Below are 17,675 nucleotides of genomic sequence, written 5' to 3'. Positions count from 1 at the left end.
ATAGATCGTAAATTTCATCATCATCATCATCATCATCATTCAGCTGTTTGTCACGAACAAACGGAACGAATACTTTAAAAATCGACGAGAATATTATGGTAATATTTTTTTCAAGTACCGTAAGAAATTACAACGCAACTCGAATATGAATTCTATTTATTACCTAGACATTAAGGTGAGGTTATAGAATTTTATGCAATCAGATATTACGTCTTTTAAGCATAATATATACGTATAACAGTTATGGTGATCCATATTCAGGGCAAGTTGACGAATTTTTGCCGCCCCAACCCTCAAATCAACTTCAAATAATTCGAAAACACTTGCCTAATTTTTTAAGATTTTTAGATCAACTCTGAGATAGTCAGTTTTGTGATCGAAGTTTCTTATGGAAATAACATGGTAAAAACTTATTTCCTCGGTATATATTTTATTGCAAGAGTAGTAATATTTAAAAAAATATCTGTTACTACGAGGTTTTAGTGAGGATTAGTGCTACTATCTGGAAAAAAATGTACATCACGATACCAGCAAATCTAGACGAATTGCATTTCCTCTAAATGCAAAAAAAAAGTCAGATTTCGAGGGTGTGCGATTCGTTGAGATTGCGTGAGATGATTATGTGAATTTTTCTCCCAGACAGTAGCACTAATGCCGACTAAAACCTCACGGTTACAAATTTTTTTTCAACATCATTACTTTTACAATAAAATATATACTGAGAAAAAAAGTTTTTCCCATGTTATTTCTATAAGAAACTTCGACCACAAAGAGAACTATCTTAGAGTTGAGATAAAAATTTAAAAAAATTAGGTAATTGTTTTTTAATTATTCGAAGTTGATTTGGGGGATGGAGCGGCAAAGATTCGTCAACACCTTAAATAAGGACCACCCTAAATTACCTACATCTGTATGTTCGAAAAATTTGACTAGAAAAAATCAATCGTAATTTTTATAAAAAAAATTATATTATTTCGCTTTTTCTCTAGACGATGGAAAAAGATTCATCGTTTTTAAACTTCTTCATTGATGATAAAAATAATAAAAAATATATACGGATACCTCAATTAATCGTGTTTAGAAAAATTTTGAAAAATATGTATAAAAAAAAAATAAAAATAAAAAAAAACGAAACTGTAATTAAATATCCCCGCCACTGAAAAATTCTTGATGCTGAATTATCCGCTGTTAACACGTTTTTTTCTTCTTTCTATTAAGCAATTTAACGATGTTCGTTGGACGAAGTGCCCCGTTTATCCGATAAATCTAAATCATTCTTGTAATATTATAAATACATGCATAAATTTCGGAAAAAGCGTGAAAAAGCTAAGCAATAAAAACCGAAAACGGATAACGAATCAGAATAAAACTAAATTAAATTCACGTTTTGATAAAACCTTACTCACACCTTACATTTACACTTCTATATATAAAAACTATCGTAAAGTTGATATAATAATAATAATTATTCCCACGCGAATGATGAGAATAAAAAATAAAAAAAAAAAAAGAAGAAGAAAAAAAAAAAACGAATGGTCGACATTTTTTCACGGTTTACTTATTTTCTCTTCCTTTATCTATTCCCGGTATTACACACGCCCGTAACACAAAGCTGCCTATTGATGTTACCGAATGGCGTAATGCGTTATTTTGCTCGTTATTTTGCCTTATCGCGGTAATCTGATTATGCTTAATGCGCATAAACTAAGGCTAATTTACCTTCCTAATTGACTGGATGGTGGTAAAGCGATGATCAACGTTTTCCAAGAATATCGCGTACGTAAGTGACGAAAGAAATTTGCCAGAATAAAGATCGAAAAAACAAAAATAAGACTCTGAGTATAAAAAATATAATACATAATATACGTGATATATATAGTATGATTAAGGTGAAAGAAAATCCTCGTTGATATAATGATAAATAATTTACTGGAATAATTACGTCGAACGGTCAAAAAGTTGTCCAAGATCTCGAAAAAATTTAAATTTCGTCAAATTGTTTAATTATATAAAAAAGAGTAGTATAAATGTTTTAAAAATTTTTTGATCGCATTTTTTCAGCTTATCTTCAAAGCATACGATTGAACAGAAAAATATTTCATACAAATATGTTGCAGTTTTATATAAACTATGTAAAAAATTTTGTTATGTAATTTTTCGATTTGAAAAAATGATCATTTTCATCAAAATTATACGAAAATAATTTTTTTCGGTCGATACATCAGTTTAGATTTGTGAAAAAAAAAAAAAAAAAAAATTCCAGAAAATACTCCGAAGTGTGTACAATAGACACGTTTTTTTTTTTTTTTTACATGACTCGATTAATTTGAAAATTTGTGAGGGAATTATTGATGATAATAAATGATTGATTTTTCTAGAAAAAAAATAAAACGAAGATATGCTTTTTTTATACCTGAAACCGATTTGCGATCATCCAGCATTGAACTTACAAAAAAAAAAAACCATGTAACGACCACCCTAATGTACATATCCTATACCTATATGTACTATATACATATATATATATATACAATATACATAGTTTCACTGGCTGCAGCCAAGTGGGACACGCGAACGACGTCGGCATTCGCATTCATGCAATTGAATAAACCGCAAAAACCGATTTCGCACATCGGTGACACTTTCACATTATATGTATATGTATACCTATACGTGTATACTGTATATAGACGTATTAGGTATAAACTGATACCGAAATTCGAGTGCAGTGAATATGGAACAATTATCGAGGACAAATTCTTTCCTCTTTTGCAAATATTTCCTTCTCGTCGTATCACAGTAATTAAAAAATTTCGGTCAATGCAAACTTTCACCAATTAGAAATATAATACCTCGAATTTTCCTCTAAATAGAAATAGAAAAAAAAAAAAAAAAAAACATTTCAACGATTATAAATTAGATACAAACTTACTCTAAAGTGATCAGAAATTTATTTCGAAAAATATACATATATATATAGTATATAAACCTACATCGTAAACCGTCTACATCGAAATTGAAATATTAATAAAATAACATATTTTTATTTACATATTATTTCTAAAATTTGTTAAGAATTTCTAATCCAAGCAAAAATAAATCTTCGTTTTAGAGAAAAGACAAAAAAAAAAAAAAATCACCCGTAATTCAATCCTGAGAAAACAATTGGATCGATCTTCTTGAACAAAGAAGGAGTAAAAAAAAAAAAAAAGATGAAATACTCAATATCGAAAAGTACGAAAAATTTGCAAACGTATAAAAATTCAACTCTCGCGCTAATTCGCGAATAAAACTGATCACGGGGTAGACAATATTGTCTTCGCGATTAGAAATCGGTATTCACAGATACATGCATACATAAAAACATGGCAGAATGTCACGGATCGTGGAATGCCTAAAGACTGTATTTCGCCTCGATTATCCGAGTATCCTGCATGGGATGGTATAAGTGTATTACACCCATTGCTCCCAACGTAATAACTTGAACGCGTTACCGATTCGATCGACTACGTATTCTAACTGCGGCTCGGTCTGACCGTTAGACATTTTTATTTCCTTTACTCATCATTTATGCTACCGTTTTTTTTTTTTTTCCTCCCAGCAGCGTTGAATTATAAAGTGAAAAAGTAAACTAGCCAAGGAAAACCAGGACACCGTGTTTACCTGGATGCAGGTAAATTCCTCGCGTTGCCTTGATCGAGGACTCGAGGTCTAAGGTTATAACGACGATTTAAATAATCGATACGATTTCACTTCTGGACTCTCATTTCCTTTTCCCAATTGATAGGAATGGGAGTGAAAATTTTGTAGAATATCGAGGATTTTCCTCGTTTATCTCATTCGTCTACAAGTTTATTACGATTTTTTTTCTCTGACTGATATTTGAAATCGGTATCTGTTAAACTGAAAGAGTAAATTAACAAAAAAAAATATTCTTGGGGATTCGAATAACTGCGAATTACTCCGGTTTCGTGTTTATAAAGTAGGTACCTACTTTACCGACGTGCGGCGCATACCCACCGATCTTCTGCAATCATTGCGGTTCGCAATCGGAACGGTATTTCTAGTCTCGAGTAGCTCCAATTAAACGGCCTACATTTAGATAGTAAATGCACATCCATACGTTGAAGAATTTTTCACACTCGATGAATTTTTGGTTATTTTTATTATTTATTTTTTACACGAATACGTTTAACCGAGTCTTGCAGATTATCTTATTCTGCGATAAATATACAAACACGTGCATGACAGATTCGAATGGGGAATTGCAACGCGTCGTAAATTATTCAAGAGTTATTATAGTTAATTGATTAACCTAAAAGTCTAGATTACATGCATAAATTTTATTTCATCCGCCCGGTGACTCGAAAAAAAAATTATTTTTATATTTTTTATTTTCTTATTTACATGCATCTCGTTATGATAATTATTTTCTCGCATACTTTCGAACATTTTTTAATTGCTGGTTAAATTTTTCGGGATTATCGCGTGAATCAAAAAAAAAAAAAAAAAAAAAAAAAAAAACGCAATTTACGCCCCTGGGACTTATGAAAAATGTAGAGTTTCAACTCCGCCCCGCTAATCATGTTCAACAACAATTAATTATAAACTCTGAGACAGCTGGCGCTTGGATGATATTTTACTTATTCTTAGCCGATAGATCATCGATCGATCGTCCGTTGCGACGCGTCTAACATAACGATTCGTCATTCCCAACACGTAGGTATACCCCTATAACTATAATTCTACGATGCCAGAAAAGAACATCGCGAAACGTCACTCGCATCGATTAATAATTAACCGTCAAATCACGCACCGCATAGCGAAGATCGTATAATTATTCCACGACGTTGATTGGATCCATGAACAAAGAAAATTCATTTATTTACCACTTTCCGCAAAAATCGGTGCAAAAAAAAAAAAAAAAAAAATTATCATCAACAAAATTTTTCCCACTTTGCAATATTCTTACAACGTATTTTCACATTCTTGTTATAATCTCCAGGAAACTTTGCACTTACGCGACAATCGAATCGGTAATTATTTGTCCATTTCTCAGTCAAACAAACGGTTATTGTAAAATATCCATTGAAAATATAACAAACCAGAAAATAAAACTAGCAATAATGTATAAATATAAATCTTAAAACTAACAATTAAATACGAAGTAAACGTGATGAAAGTAAAATCAACGCAAGAATAAATTGCATATTATAATCTCTGCTATATGCGTATGAAAAATTGAAAAATATCAATAAATTGTAGTTAGACTTAATAAAATTCCGCATCAAGTTTCTTTCAAAATATTTCAAAAAACCTGATAATCTAACCCGATTCCGATTGTCGTTTAATTTTCTATTTCGAGTATGTAATTATTTTTCATCCATTCTGCTCGATTTCTGAAATTCTGTTTTTGAATGGAATTTTTTTATTCATTTTTTCCTTCTTTTACGTCTTTGTTCGACGCACGTAACGCGTATATACGAATTAATCAACACATGCGTATCGTCTTGCCAAGGTGAACCGGCGGCGACGCGCGACCACCGCGTGGGTGGAAAACCAACGCCTGGTTATTATATCTAAGGTGTGTAATTCAATAACCGAACAAACAGCGGGAGTAAAAAACAGAAAAAAATAAAAAAAAATTAATAAATAAAGGAAAAAAAGGAAGAGAGAAAAAAACTCGGTACAAGTGCGAACGCTTTAAACGTATACTTTCGTACCGATCGTTAAATAATAAACATATTGTTATCAATTCGTTTTCAATTTCATCGCAAATTGACCGGCGTCAAATAATTTTTCATTAAATTTATAATATTTATGATATTTGGTAAATTTAAAAGTTTACAACTTCAAAGAATCGAAGGTAAAAATTATGACATAATTTCGTTTTACGCATTGACAAGAAAACAGATGAAGCGAAAAAAAAGAAAATTATAAATTATATACGATTAATTATCCTTCAATTTTGATTTATATTACAGACGGTCAGCAATTTTTTCAATATAAAATATGTTAGAACGTAGTTTCGGTGATATTTAATTGACGCGCGGGTGTAAAAAAAAATGGACAAGAAACTAAATGTGGCAAAAATCGCGCGCCCACATTTTGAACTTTTGCATAAGTGCCCAATAACACGTAGTTGAATTTTGTTAATTAAGGTTTCAGAGATGAGGAAATGTATAACCGTCATCTACAATCGTCACTGATGATGCCCCCATAGATTTCGAGCCATTTGAATCAAGTCTTCTTATTCATATTCATCACGAAACTAGAAGATGATAGGATATAAAAGCCGGCGATTAGCGAACGAAGCTTTGAATAATAATTAATCAGCGTCGCCATTCGATTCTGCACCCACATACATATATATCCTTGCCATTTTAGGCTCTAAGAACAATCAACAATAATACGATAATAACGAAGATTTTATAAACATACTGCACGTAATGAAGTACTTTTTTTTTTACCGCGTGCAAAATAATCGTGGGATTAAAAATTATTTAGCACTTTTTTTTTAAAATTAATTGCACAATAATGCGCGCATTGAGAAATTATATTATGCGAAAAAAACGATGTAACGTCAGTCGTTATTATTAAAGTGATGACCGAACGTTTGTATGCGCTGGTATTTTTTTTTTTTTTTTTCTTTTTTTTTATTCATCTCCTTTTCTCGATGTTTTCGTGTGGGCTTCAACCGTGTAATTTGTCATCAATATAACACGTGTATTCGTAATATATAACTACTTGTATAAATCAAAACAATAAATGAATATTAAAAGAAAAATCTAAGCAGAATTCAAGGAGATGAAAAATATGTGACGCGAGTTATTCGCAATTCTGGAGGATTTCTTCCGATGAAGGTAAAAAGCAAAATCGTGAATCTTGGAAATTTTATCTGACGAGGATAAATACCATGTGGTAACGCGGTGCGTAATTTTGGAAGATTTTTTACCGATGGTCGATAAAGTCACCCAGAGTGTGGATAACATCCGCCCTCAAACGTTCTTGAAAAAGGTTTGTGTCTGTGCTTTTTTCCGGCTGTGCCGGTAATGTAGGGATTTTTATGAAGAATATTCTTTAGAAGGAAAATAGTCTACGAAGAATTCAAGGAGATGAAAAATATGTGACGCGACTTTCTTGCAAACAAGGAATCGCGGTTCGGTCTGATTTAATTATCAACGCTGCGGAATTGTAACACGTCTGAGGGAGAAAAAAAATAGCTAAATAGGGAAAACAACCATGACCGAGTCTCTGCATGGTAAGTAGGAATTTGGAGTGATTCATTTTACACGAGAATAACGATGCTGATAATTGAAAATTTATACAACCGTTGAATTCTGCGTCGATTCTTTTAAATTTCGACGAAATTAAGCTGTTGAGGAGTCCTTCGTCGTTCCGTTCGTTATTGCAGCCAAATAATATGGTTTAAGGATCGAAAATACAACGTTAAAGTTATAAATAAAACGTTAAAATTTCTCTGGATGCATTTGAAAAGCCAGTCCATTTTTCCTTTGTCGGTATTTCTCTAGTTTCCTAATACGTACAACGAATCGAATCATCGCATCCATTCTTAGAAACAATTCAACCTTCCGAGTCCAAATCGGTTATAAACGTGTTGAAAAAATAGTTGCAAATGGCGATTGATGCATTTAAAGTAGGGCGAGTGTTTCACTTATTGACCCTGTCCAAATATAATTGACCAGTTTTGGTTGTATCTGTTCGATCCTTAGTTCTAAGATTCCAAAAAATTAATTTCTAGTGTATGATCCACCAGCAATTGGTTTTAGTCATCAAGAACTTCACAATTTATGCCGTCAATTTATAATTCTAAAGAATAAAATTTTCAATAACTGGTAAACTTCCCTCAACCAAATATTTTCAATAATACGAATTGTTCTGACAATAAATCATCGCAATTAAAAACGTAAACCAATGTTTAAAACATCTATACAATTCATAGAAAATCCTTTTTCTTTACAATCTACTAAAGTTTCAATTTTCAAATTATCAAAAAGAGAATTTGTGAAAATTCCCCAAAAGCTTACAGCGTATAATAAAAACATACCAAGTACAAGTAAATGGAAAAGACAAGCTATAAAAATATTTATCCCCAATCTTAAATTCCTCTACGTGTTTACATAGTTAAAAATGTGTTACACATATTTTAAGCAATACACCACGTCGAGATAAAGATGAAAAAAAGTTTCTTGTTATCGCCGTTAGTCATCCGAGACTAAAAGCACATTCCCTGTATTATCTGCATCCAAAAATAGTTATTGAATTCACGATACGTTGAATGTGATTTTTTCGTCTCCTTTTCTCTCTCTCTCTCTTTAACACGAGTAATCCACGTCTGTATTAAAAGTACATAACTCACATCGACAATAATGATTTGTCAATTTAATTGCACCGCAATTTGCAGTTTGGACTTTAGTTACAAGATCGATGGGAGGGAAGTCGATCGACGATAATCCAATGATAAGGTATACGAAACGAGATCAGGAACGTCACAAGGTCGACGATTACTGTTAGTTATACCAATTACCACATATGGCGTAAAAAATGGAGTATTAATTAGGAATGAGGTTCAATTATTACGGTAATTGTGTTAACAGGCGTGGTTAAATTTCTCCTCCGTGCCTGATCGTTCAATTAATTATCTCTCATCGTTAACACCAAACCTTTAACAACGTATTTCGAAATAATAAAATCTTCGCTTCGAGTGATAAAATTTGTTCGATTTTTTTTTTTTTTTTTCTTTTTTTTTATCATAATATACTTTGGCATAAAAACTGTTATAATATAAGAGATCGATATTTTAAACTTGTTAAAGATACAAATACATTGAATGAACTCTTTGATTCCATTTTCCGCATGTACGGTACCCTACTGTATAATAATAAAGATAAGAACTGCAACTGCAGCGTGAAGAAGAAGAAGAAGCGTAAAAAAAAAAAACGTCGACCTAATTTTTTTTGTACACGGTTGTTTCTTTTTTTTCATTTTCTCTCTTTTATTCCTTTCTACAAGACGTATTTTTCTTCACAACGCGTTACGAACGCGTTTCTAAAGCCCTCGTAAAATCGTGAATATATACACCGATCGTACACAGGGATCGTTGACTCCTTTTTCTATACACGTTCTTTAATTGTCACGTTTCAACGTCGTAACCCCCGGCGATCTCTTCATCGTACGCAGAAACGTCGACGGTTTTATCACGTTTTCACGTACGCACTAAAGTGTAATCATACGGAAAATTGACAGGTAAAAACGAAAGGCAAAGTACATTGATGATTGATCTTACCTTGACCCCAGATTTCAAAATATCGTAAATTCCATCCTGTAGTCTTTGGTCGTAGAAATTATTCGAAGTCGAGTTCTGTCGTCTGTAAAATATATGTATATGGTTAAAAAAAAAAAAAAAAAACACACACACAAAACGAAAAACAACGAAACGACACAAAAAGATAAATAAAATGTAAAATATAAAAACGACATTAAGATTCTAAAGGACAAATTACAATATTTTTCCTTTCTTCTTAAATTTTTTGAATACTTTCTTTTAATTTCATATATATATATATATACTTACGACAAGGGATCCGTCGTTCCATTTGTGGCTGGTTTTGGCGACTGGATTCCCGATCTGCTCGGTGTGCTTGAATGAACAGGCGACGGTCCTTTGCTGTTCAAAGGTTGTTTCATCCTGAAAACAGAATATAAACGAAAATTGAAAGATTAAAAAAATGATACTGAATAATAATTAAAGGAAAAATATATACATTTTTTACAATAGTTTACGTTGAAAACTTATTTCTTGTTAAGTATTTCGAAATTTCAGGGAAAATTTCGATGTTTAAATAAAAAAGATAACATTAACTTTAAAAATGTTATATTTCTTTTTCATTTTTCAACCATTATTTCATAGTGAAAATGAAAAAAATCGCCAAATTTGACATAAATAATTTTTAACCTCAAATAACTTTTGAACCAGTAGATTCACGAAAAAATCGCTGGAGACCTTTTTCGTAGATCTTTCAATTTTCTAAAAAAATATGTATTGCTCTTTAAAATACGCCAATCCGTTGTTGAGAAATAAAATTACAAAATAGAAAAAAATATCAAATTTTCCTGCGTTATTTAAACGGGAAATGATATATTAAGAGTTTTTTTTTTTTCGTCATCCTGCATAATATTTTCATGGCGACTATCAAAAAAAAATTCATCATTCGTACGTGCATCAGGTTGTTACGATGTTACACATACGCGTAACATGTAAAATCGTGGGCTTGCACAAGAAAATCTTGTTCAATTCCACGCGTTCATTCATGCGTAACTGTTACCGCCTTTTGTATTAATTATAAACATATAATACTTATTCATACTTTCGAATATATGTTGGTATACTTGCAACGACGAGCAAGTTTAAAATCTGATTAGTATGATAAATAATATTTTTGTTATGGAATAAAACGATAAACAATTTAATGACACTGATCTTTTTCACACAATTTTATCCAGCAAATATTACCGCTTTTGAATTTATAAAATTCTGCTTTGTTTTTTCTTTTAGAAAAAACTAACGCGTAGGTAGTTGAAAATTTACAGCGTTTATTTCTGATCTTGAGAAGTTTGTTGATCGCTCTTAAACGTCACGAAGTAGAAAATAAAACCACAAATAAATCAATAAATAAATAAATAAATAAATAAATAAAAAATTTGGGGAATTCACAAAGCTATTATAGAATGAATAAAAAAAAATAATCAAATATTCGAGACGCCTCGTGCATCACAATGGATTTCCGTTTCCTTTTCCGTTTCGAACATCTGCAAACGCGCGACCAGCTTGAAACCGACAGCAGTTCTGGCTTAACAATCTATACTACTTACTGTATTATAGAGGTTATATTATGCTTCGAATAGTTCCTACGGGCGTATATATAGTCGCATGATCACCATCATCATCATCATCATCATCATCGTCATCTTCTTCTTCTACTTTAACTGTACCATGAATCGCGTACCGAAAGGTGTGTGTATATATGTATGTATATACATGTAAGAATAATTTTTATAGAAAAGTTGAAAAGCCCGTTACCCTGCAACCACGTCCGCATGCATGTGCCGCCTGTAACGCCGAGCATTGAATTCCAGCGGATTACACGCTGAGAAAATAAACGACCGTTGTCAAGTTACATTCGAATCCTCGGAGTAATGGTGGAAGAAAAGGAAAAAAGAAAACGAAAACAAGAAAGAAAAAAAACAACACCGAGATAAAAGGATTTGTACCGATTGTTTGAGAATTTTTGCGAATACTTCCGGTCGTCTGGAGTATAAAAGTTAAGGATGAAAATCGGTAAGAAACGAGAAAAAAAAAAATTTCCAACAGTGTCGTTTGTGATGAAAAAAAAAAAAAAAATGCAACAACAACTACATACGTGACGAAAATGAAACTAAACAACTATGAGCAATGAATGGAAATTTTTTTTAATTCTTTTCTAATATTTTTACAATCGGAACGTTTGGGAATGAATTAAGCCTTGTAATTTTGATCCGATTCAATAGTTTTTCTACTAATTCGCAGAGTTGAGGGGTGAGGTGGATGCGGTACCCAAGGTTGAGACGCGAATCTACGGTTTTCGCTTTCAAAATTCCGGGGGTCATATCTGTATGAGATCTGGGATTCTAGGAGGTCATTAGTCAAAGAGGAGGCGTGATTTGTTTGCAATAATTACTCGCGCCACGCAGGTAATTTCATGTTATTATTACTAGGGCCAGGATGAATATGTATTAAATATCACAAAAGATATAGATATAATATAGACTTAAAGAACGAAAACATGTAGTAGAAAATAACAACTATAGACATTTTATTTAAACATAATTTATTTATTTTGAAGTGTATTCTATTATACTAGATGATAGTTGTTATTCTTTCTTACATATTTGACTTTTTTAAGTCTATATTATATCTACATATTTTGTGATCTTTAATGCATGTATTCATCCGAGCCCTAACCATTATCTTTCCACTTTTCATTTACTATTTACAAATTCTGTTTTCCTAACGTAACCGAACCTAATCTAACGTAACCTAACCATCAACTTTCCATTTTTCATTTGCTTTTTAGAAATTCTATTTTCCTAACCTAACCTAACCTAACCTAATCATTTGCTTTTCACAAATTCTATTTTCCTAACCTAACCTAACCTAAACATTTGCTTTTTACAAATTCTATTTTCCTAACCTAACCTAACCTAATCATTTGCTTTTCACAAATTCTATTTTCCTAACCTAACCTAACCTAAACTAATCATTTGCTTTTTACAAATTCTATTTTCCTAACCTAACCTAACCTAATCATTTGCTTTTCACAAATTCTATTTTCCTAACCTAACCTAACCTAACCTAATCATTTGCTTTTCACAAATTCTATTTTCCTAACCTAACCTAACCTAAACTAATCATTTGCTTTTTACAAATTCTATTTTCAATTCAGCTAAAAGGTCTGTTTGTCGCAACTTATGCTTCGCCTTTCGTACATAACGTATATACCTACGTACGTACAACGATAAGCAACAGCTGCGTCACGATGTTCGGTGGGAGATTAGCTTGTGCACTGCATAACACACGATTGAAATACCTGCCCATTGTTAGAGAACAAAATTCCTGGAGTATAAACAGCCGTGAAGCTTGTTCAACGGATATATGACTCAACGTCTCGTTTAGTCGGTCAGGCTAATCAGTGGATCGACATTCTTTCAGTCGGTCCCAGATTTTCCCTGTCGCGTATTTCAATGGCGAGGTCTTGATATTGTTAATTAAGAAGAAAAAACAAGTTAGTTTAGTAAAAAAAAAATATAGTTAAATACAAGGGGAAAAAAAAAAAAAAAAAAAAAAAACCAGTGACTTAGCAAGAGGTTAAACGTGAGTTCGTATCAATTTCCGCATGACTTGACTGAATTGCTTGAAACGACTTACTACAAGTATAGAATTAACTGTTACGGAGAATTGAAAATTAGTTCTTATTTAATGAATTACTCTCTATACGTGACTTTCGACGAGTTTAAATAACTTTCGTTCACTTCATTGAACGCGACTGAGAAATTATTTATAATTACACTAGTAACGACTCTTCGGATTGTCTGAAGTGATTCTTCGACTTATACATGTACACATATGGAGTATTCGACGCCAATTCGACCTGGGTTTTACCCTTGATTTCTCAGATTTGGCGAGCTATTACCAAGGTCGAATTGGCATGGAATATCCCATATATATATATGGGATATTCCATGCCAATTCGACCTAAATATATCCATATTTCCCTTTCTAAGAATAAATGTGTAAACTCGCACATATTGAATAATAATAATAATAATAATAACGACAACGTGGAAAGCCCGAGTAAAACTATGAAAGAGTGTAAAATTTACCGTGTAACACATGGCGGCGTTGAGCAAACACTTCGGCTGCTACAGGTGCTTGTGTGACTGTTTTGCTTACTGTACACCGGCCGAGTGTTTACGGAGACGCTGACACGTTCCGCTATACGAAAACGCGGTGTCGTCGGCTTGTGGTACATCATATTCCAATATGTTAGGTGGAAAATTTGATAATATTTATCACGGTATTTATTTATCACGGTCAGTGTTAATTCGTCAATTCCTCTCCCCTCCCCGACGCACTAATAATCAAAATCCGGTTTTCCTTTCTTTCGTTTCTTCTTTTTCACTTGTGCAAAAATATTTTATCACACACTTTCGTTGAATTTCTTTTAAATCGTCATTTTGTGTCTGCAAGATGTAAAAATAAAGACAAAAAAAAAAAAAAAACTCCAACTTCAGAACACTGTACAAGTACTGTATAATATTTTCACTAGTAAATTCATGTAAATGCGTTTACCTATTGAACAAAAAAAGAAGAAATGACAAAAAAAAAAAAAGAAAACGAAAACGATTTCATAGTAATTTATTTAACACTATTCACTGCATGCTTGAGACAAGTATAAACTTGTAAATTTGAAACGAACGTATCACTGCACAGAATTATTATTCATACGTCAATCACCAGAATTACTGAATACGATGAATAATAATCGAGATCACGTCACCTACAAGAATCGCATTATCCTGCATTTGTTTCTCCTGCAATTATACGCTGCACAAGTTTTTGCGGTCAATGAAGCGTCGGAATAACGAGCAACAACGTGATACATAAATCTGAATTATAGACATACTCGAGTTGAACAGTAATTATATATAATCTATAAAGACGTAAGTATAACAGCAACTAATCGCTATCTGTTACAATTCTTAAAACCGTCACCGCAACACGGTCATAATTATTTTACACCATTTTTTGCTTGCTTTGATTGTCGAATGAAAAACGGCTCGAGGATGTAAAAATCGAAGCGAAACGCGTTCGAATCGGTAACAATGAAAGAAAAAAAAAAAAAAATCAACCATAAAAACATAAAAACTTGTGCACTTCTAAAACCAAATTAATCACTGAATTTTTCACGAAATAAAAAAAAATAAAAAAAAATAAAAAATAGATAAATAATAAGAATAATAATAATTCACAGAGAAATGATAGAAGAAAAAAGTCTCTTTAAAATCGTGTTCGACTAACCGATTTCGACCGTGATCGCGGATGAGAAAAAAGCAATAAAAAGTTACTAGCGTCGTTCGCCTGTTTAAAAATTCAAAATTACCAAAAACAAAAGCGAGAGAAAAAATGAAATTCACCGAACTCCACGAATTTGGTAGAATCGAAACGTGACAGGCTGATGATGAACGACGAACCGGGTTATCACTGAGATTGGATTTGGACGACTATCGGTTAGTATAAGTAGAATTACTGAATAACACTGCGCCGACTGACAGCCAAGCGAGTGGCGAGTAGCCGGAGTCTTTCTGACAGGACAGAAGCAGCTGACTGCGTTCTGAAGCGTCGCTGTTCGAGTCCGTTCGTGCAGACGGATGACGACTTTACGGAACCCCACGAGCTCTGCTGCACCCGCGTTTTCGTGCCGAACAGCAACAGCAACAGAAACAGAAACAGCAACAACAACTGCACTCTGCGTCGTCCGATGCGCAACGAACACCGGCAGCTCTATGCACTCGGTTGCAACGAATTATCTACTTTTGATTATCATCTCTGAGGCTTTTCTTCATGGAAGAAGACCGGGGTTATTGGGGGGGGATTCGGAATTTAAAAAGTTTCGTAGGCGTTGGATTCCGAATTTTTTTCGACGTCGAAATTGAAGTGAGAAAGTCAAAGTTCGACGATACGTCGAAGTTCGAATGAGGAAAATGTCGAAAAGTCAAAGTTCCGAAAGTACGAGAATGAGAAAATTGAAAAATCTGAATGATAGAAGATTTTCAATTCCGAGAGTTTCGGATTTGGTGAAATTTCATCACTTTTGTTACGGATTTTCGATATTTTTGATTTATCAGATTCTTTACCTCCAGTCGTTTTTAATTTTTAAACTTTGTTTTTTGGAACTTTGTTCTATCGTAACTTGAATTTTCTGAATCTTGTATTTCGGAACTTAGAGCCGTCGGCTTTCCGACTACTCGAAACTTCGTGCTTTTGTAAAAGTTTGATTTCTTCACTTCAAGTTTCGCCACGAAATAATTCGGAATTAGGCGATCTCGAGACTTTCCAAATTCGGAACTTCAACCCCGCTCCTAAGCCTGAATAATCAGTAAAGTGACTGTAACAATACATGTTTCGAAAAAATCATTACTTTTGCGTTTCTTAAAAAAAAAAAAAACAACTCGAAGTACCATTTCCAATTTCCTTTTCTTTTTCAAAAACAAATTCAATCAGTTTTTCCCCTCAGATTTGTTTTTTTCTTCAAATTTTTGGTTGCAACAATTGTTGCAAAATTTTTCAATTTTCCTCTTAAAATACTTGTACAATTGCAAATTTCTGCATCGATAAAAATGCTTGTTTTTCATCGGTATTTAAGTAAGTAAGAGAATAAAATAACTGCTATCACACTATACGTATTCTCAACTTACATGTTTAGCCCTGAACTTTACGACTGTGGGACATGTGGTGTCGAATATCGGAGTAGCGAGCAGTCGTCTCGTCTGAAAATTTTGCATTACGAGACTCTGAAAGAGGTTTTGAATTTCGATAGAGATATCATCGCGTCGGATTAACGGATGCACGGTGTTATAGTTATGTACACATAATAACAGAAATCGCTGTCTGCGTGGATATGAAAACCCGACAATTGCAAATTGCATAAAATTCCTGTAAATTTACAATTTCGTAAAAAAAAAAACAAAAAAAAACCGGTGTCTCAATGAAATTCAAAGAAGAAAGGAAAAAGAAGAAATCGTTGTTGCTTCAATTCTTCTTTTTCTTCTTTTTCTTTTTGTTATTCCTGCATTACAGACGTAATCGTTGCGTAAGATAATTACAATTGTCTATGCATGCATGCATACCGCGTGCAATTATGATAATAGCATTATTATCATTATCGTTATTACTATCAATCACGTAACAACCAAGTTATAAAATGTATCCATAATAATATCAAGCTTCCTCCAACAAGTCTTTCCGCTAACTTTTGCAACTTTTTCTTCCTCCTGATATCTACTGCGTATTATAGATTCATTATGAAATTTTCAGAATATGTACGTTACATAATATAAAGAGTGTAACTTTTGTCTTTATCATTGCAATTGAGAATAATAATAATAATAAACTTGACATTTAATAAAAAAATGTTTAAATCTATTTCTATGCAGTAGCAACTCATGTTTCGAGTTTTACATACTCAGATTCATATTAATTGTAAATAAAGTGTTTTAAATCCAAAACGTTATACGTAAATACATATTATAGATTAGATATTATATATAAATGAATTCTTGAAATATGACGCGACGCGAGTTAACAATTAAAAAAACGAAAAAAAAATAAATAAAATAAATATATATAACAAAAATGGAAAAAGAAATACGTCGTAAGGAATATATTGCGCTCATCCAGCATAACCTCCGAATTATGTCGTTCTCGAGATTTTAATCAAAAAGCCTTAAAAACTAGCACCCAACTCGCCTCTATCTTCTCTCTCTCTCTCTATATATACATATATTTCTCTATTTCTGTCTAGTTTGAGCAACGGTGTAACGCGCAGCACGTTTTACGGTAAATTTTTCCCCGAATCACAGAGTTGCAGCTATGTTGTAAGCGCACTGTACGAACAAATTTATTAAACACATGGTGTACAGGTGCTAGTGTGAAAAAAAATAAACAAACAAATAAAAAAATTGAGGAAGTAACGTAAGAGCTAAGAGAAGTGAAAGAAAGAGAGAGAGAGAAAAAAAAAATCAACCTCTTCACACATTTTAAAATAAATTTTCTCAACAAGTTTCGCGTTTTATATAGCTGGTAAAAATGTTCTTTAGTTTAGGATCAAAGTTTTGAAAAAGAGGCGTTTCACACGTTATCTTTTCATTCAACAAGTATTATACAATAAATTCAAATTTTAATTGATCGTTGAGTCTGCAGAGGAGATCCTTTGTCACGCAGATTCGTAGCGTTAATTATAGCAGGTATACCGTATGTACCTACCTAACATATATATATATATATATATATATAGGTATGTTCGTATATACACACGCGGGTCGCTCATGCATATATT

General features: G+C 32.6%; 1 protein-coding gene across 1 annotated transcript in view; it reads right to left on the bottom strand.

The window, feature by feature from the left end:
- The window catches only part of LOC124416815 (WD repeat-containing protein 47), a 90,633-nt gene that overhangs the window by 44,862 nt on the left and 28,096 nt on the right, over positions 1-17,675 (bottom strand). Inside the window, exons 4-5 of the mRNA XM_046898166.1 lie at positions 9,596-9,709; positions 9,308-9,389 (exon numbers count right to left, since the gene is read on the bottom strand). Coding sequence (XP_046754122.1) covers positions 9,308-9,389; positions 9,596-9,709 — 196 coding nt within the window. The remainder of the gene's footprint in view (positions 1-9,307; positions 9,390-9,595; positions 9,710-17,675) is intronic.

The sequence above is a fragment of the Diprion similis genome, chromosome 3 (assembly GCF_021155765.1).
Source record: "Diprion similis isolate iyDipSimi1 chromosome 3, iyDipSimi1.1, whole genome shotgun sequence".
NCBI lineage: Eukaryota > Metazoa > Arthropoda > Insecta > Hymenoptera > Diprionidae > Diprion > Diprion similis.
Note: the sequence above shows the minus strand (reverse complement) of the source record. Positions and strands in the feature narration are given on the sequence as shown.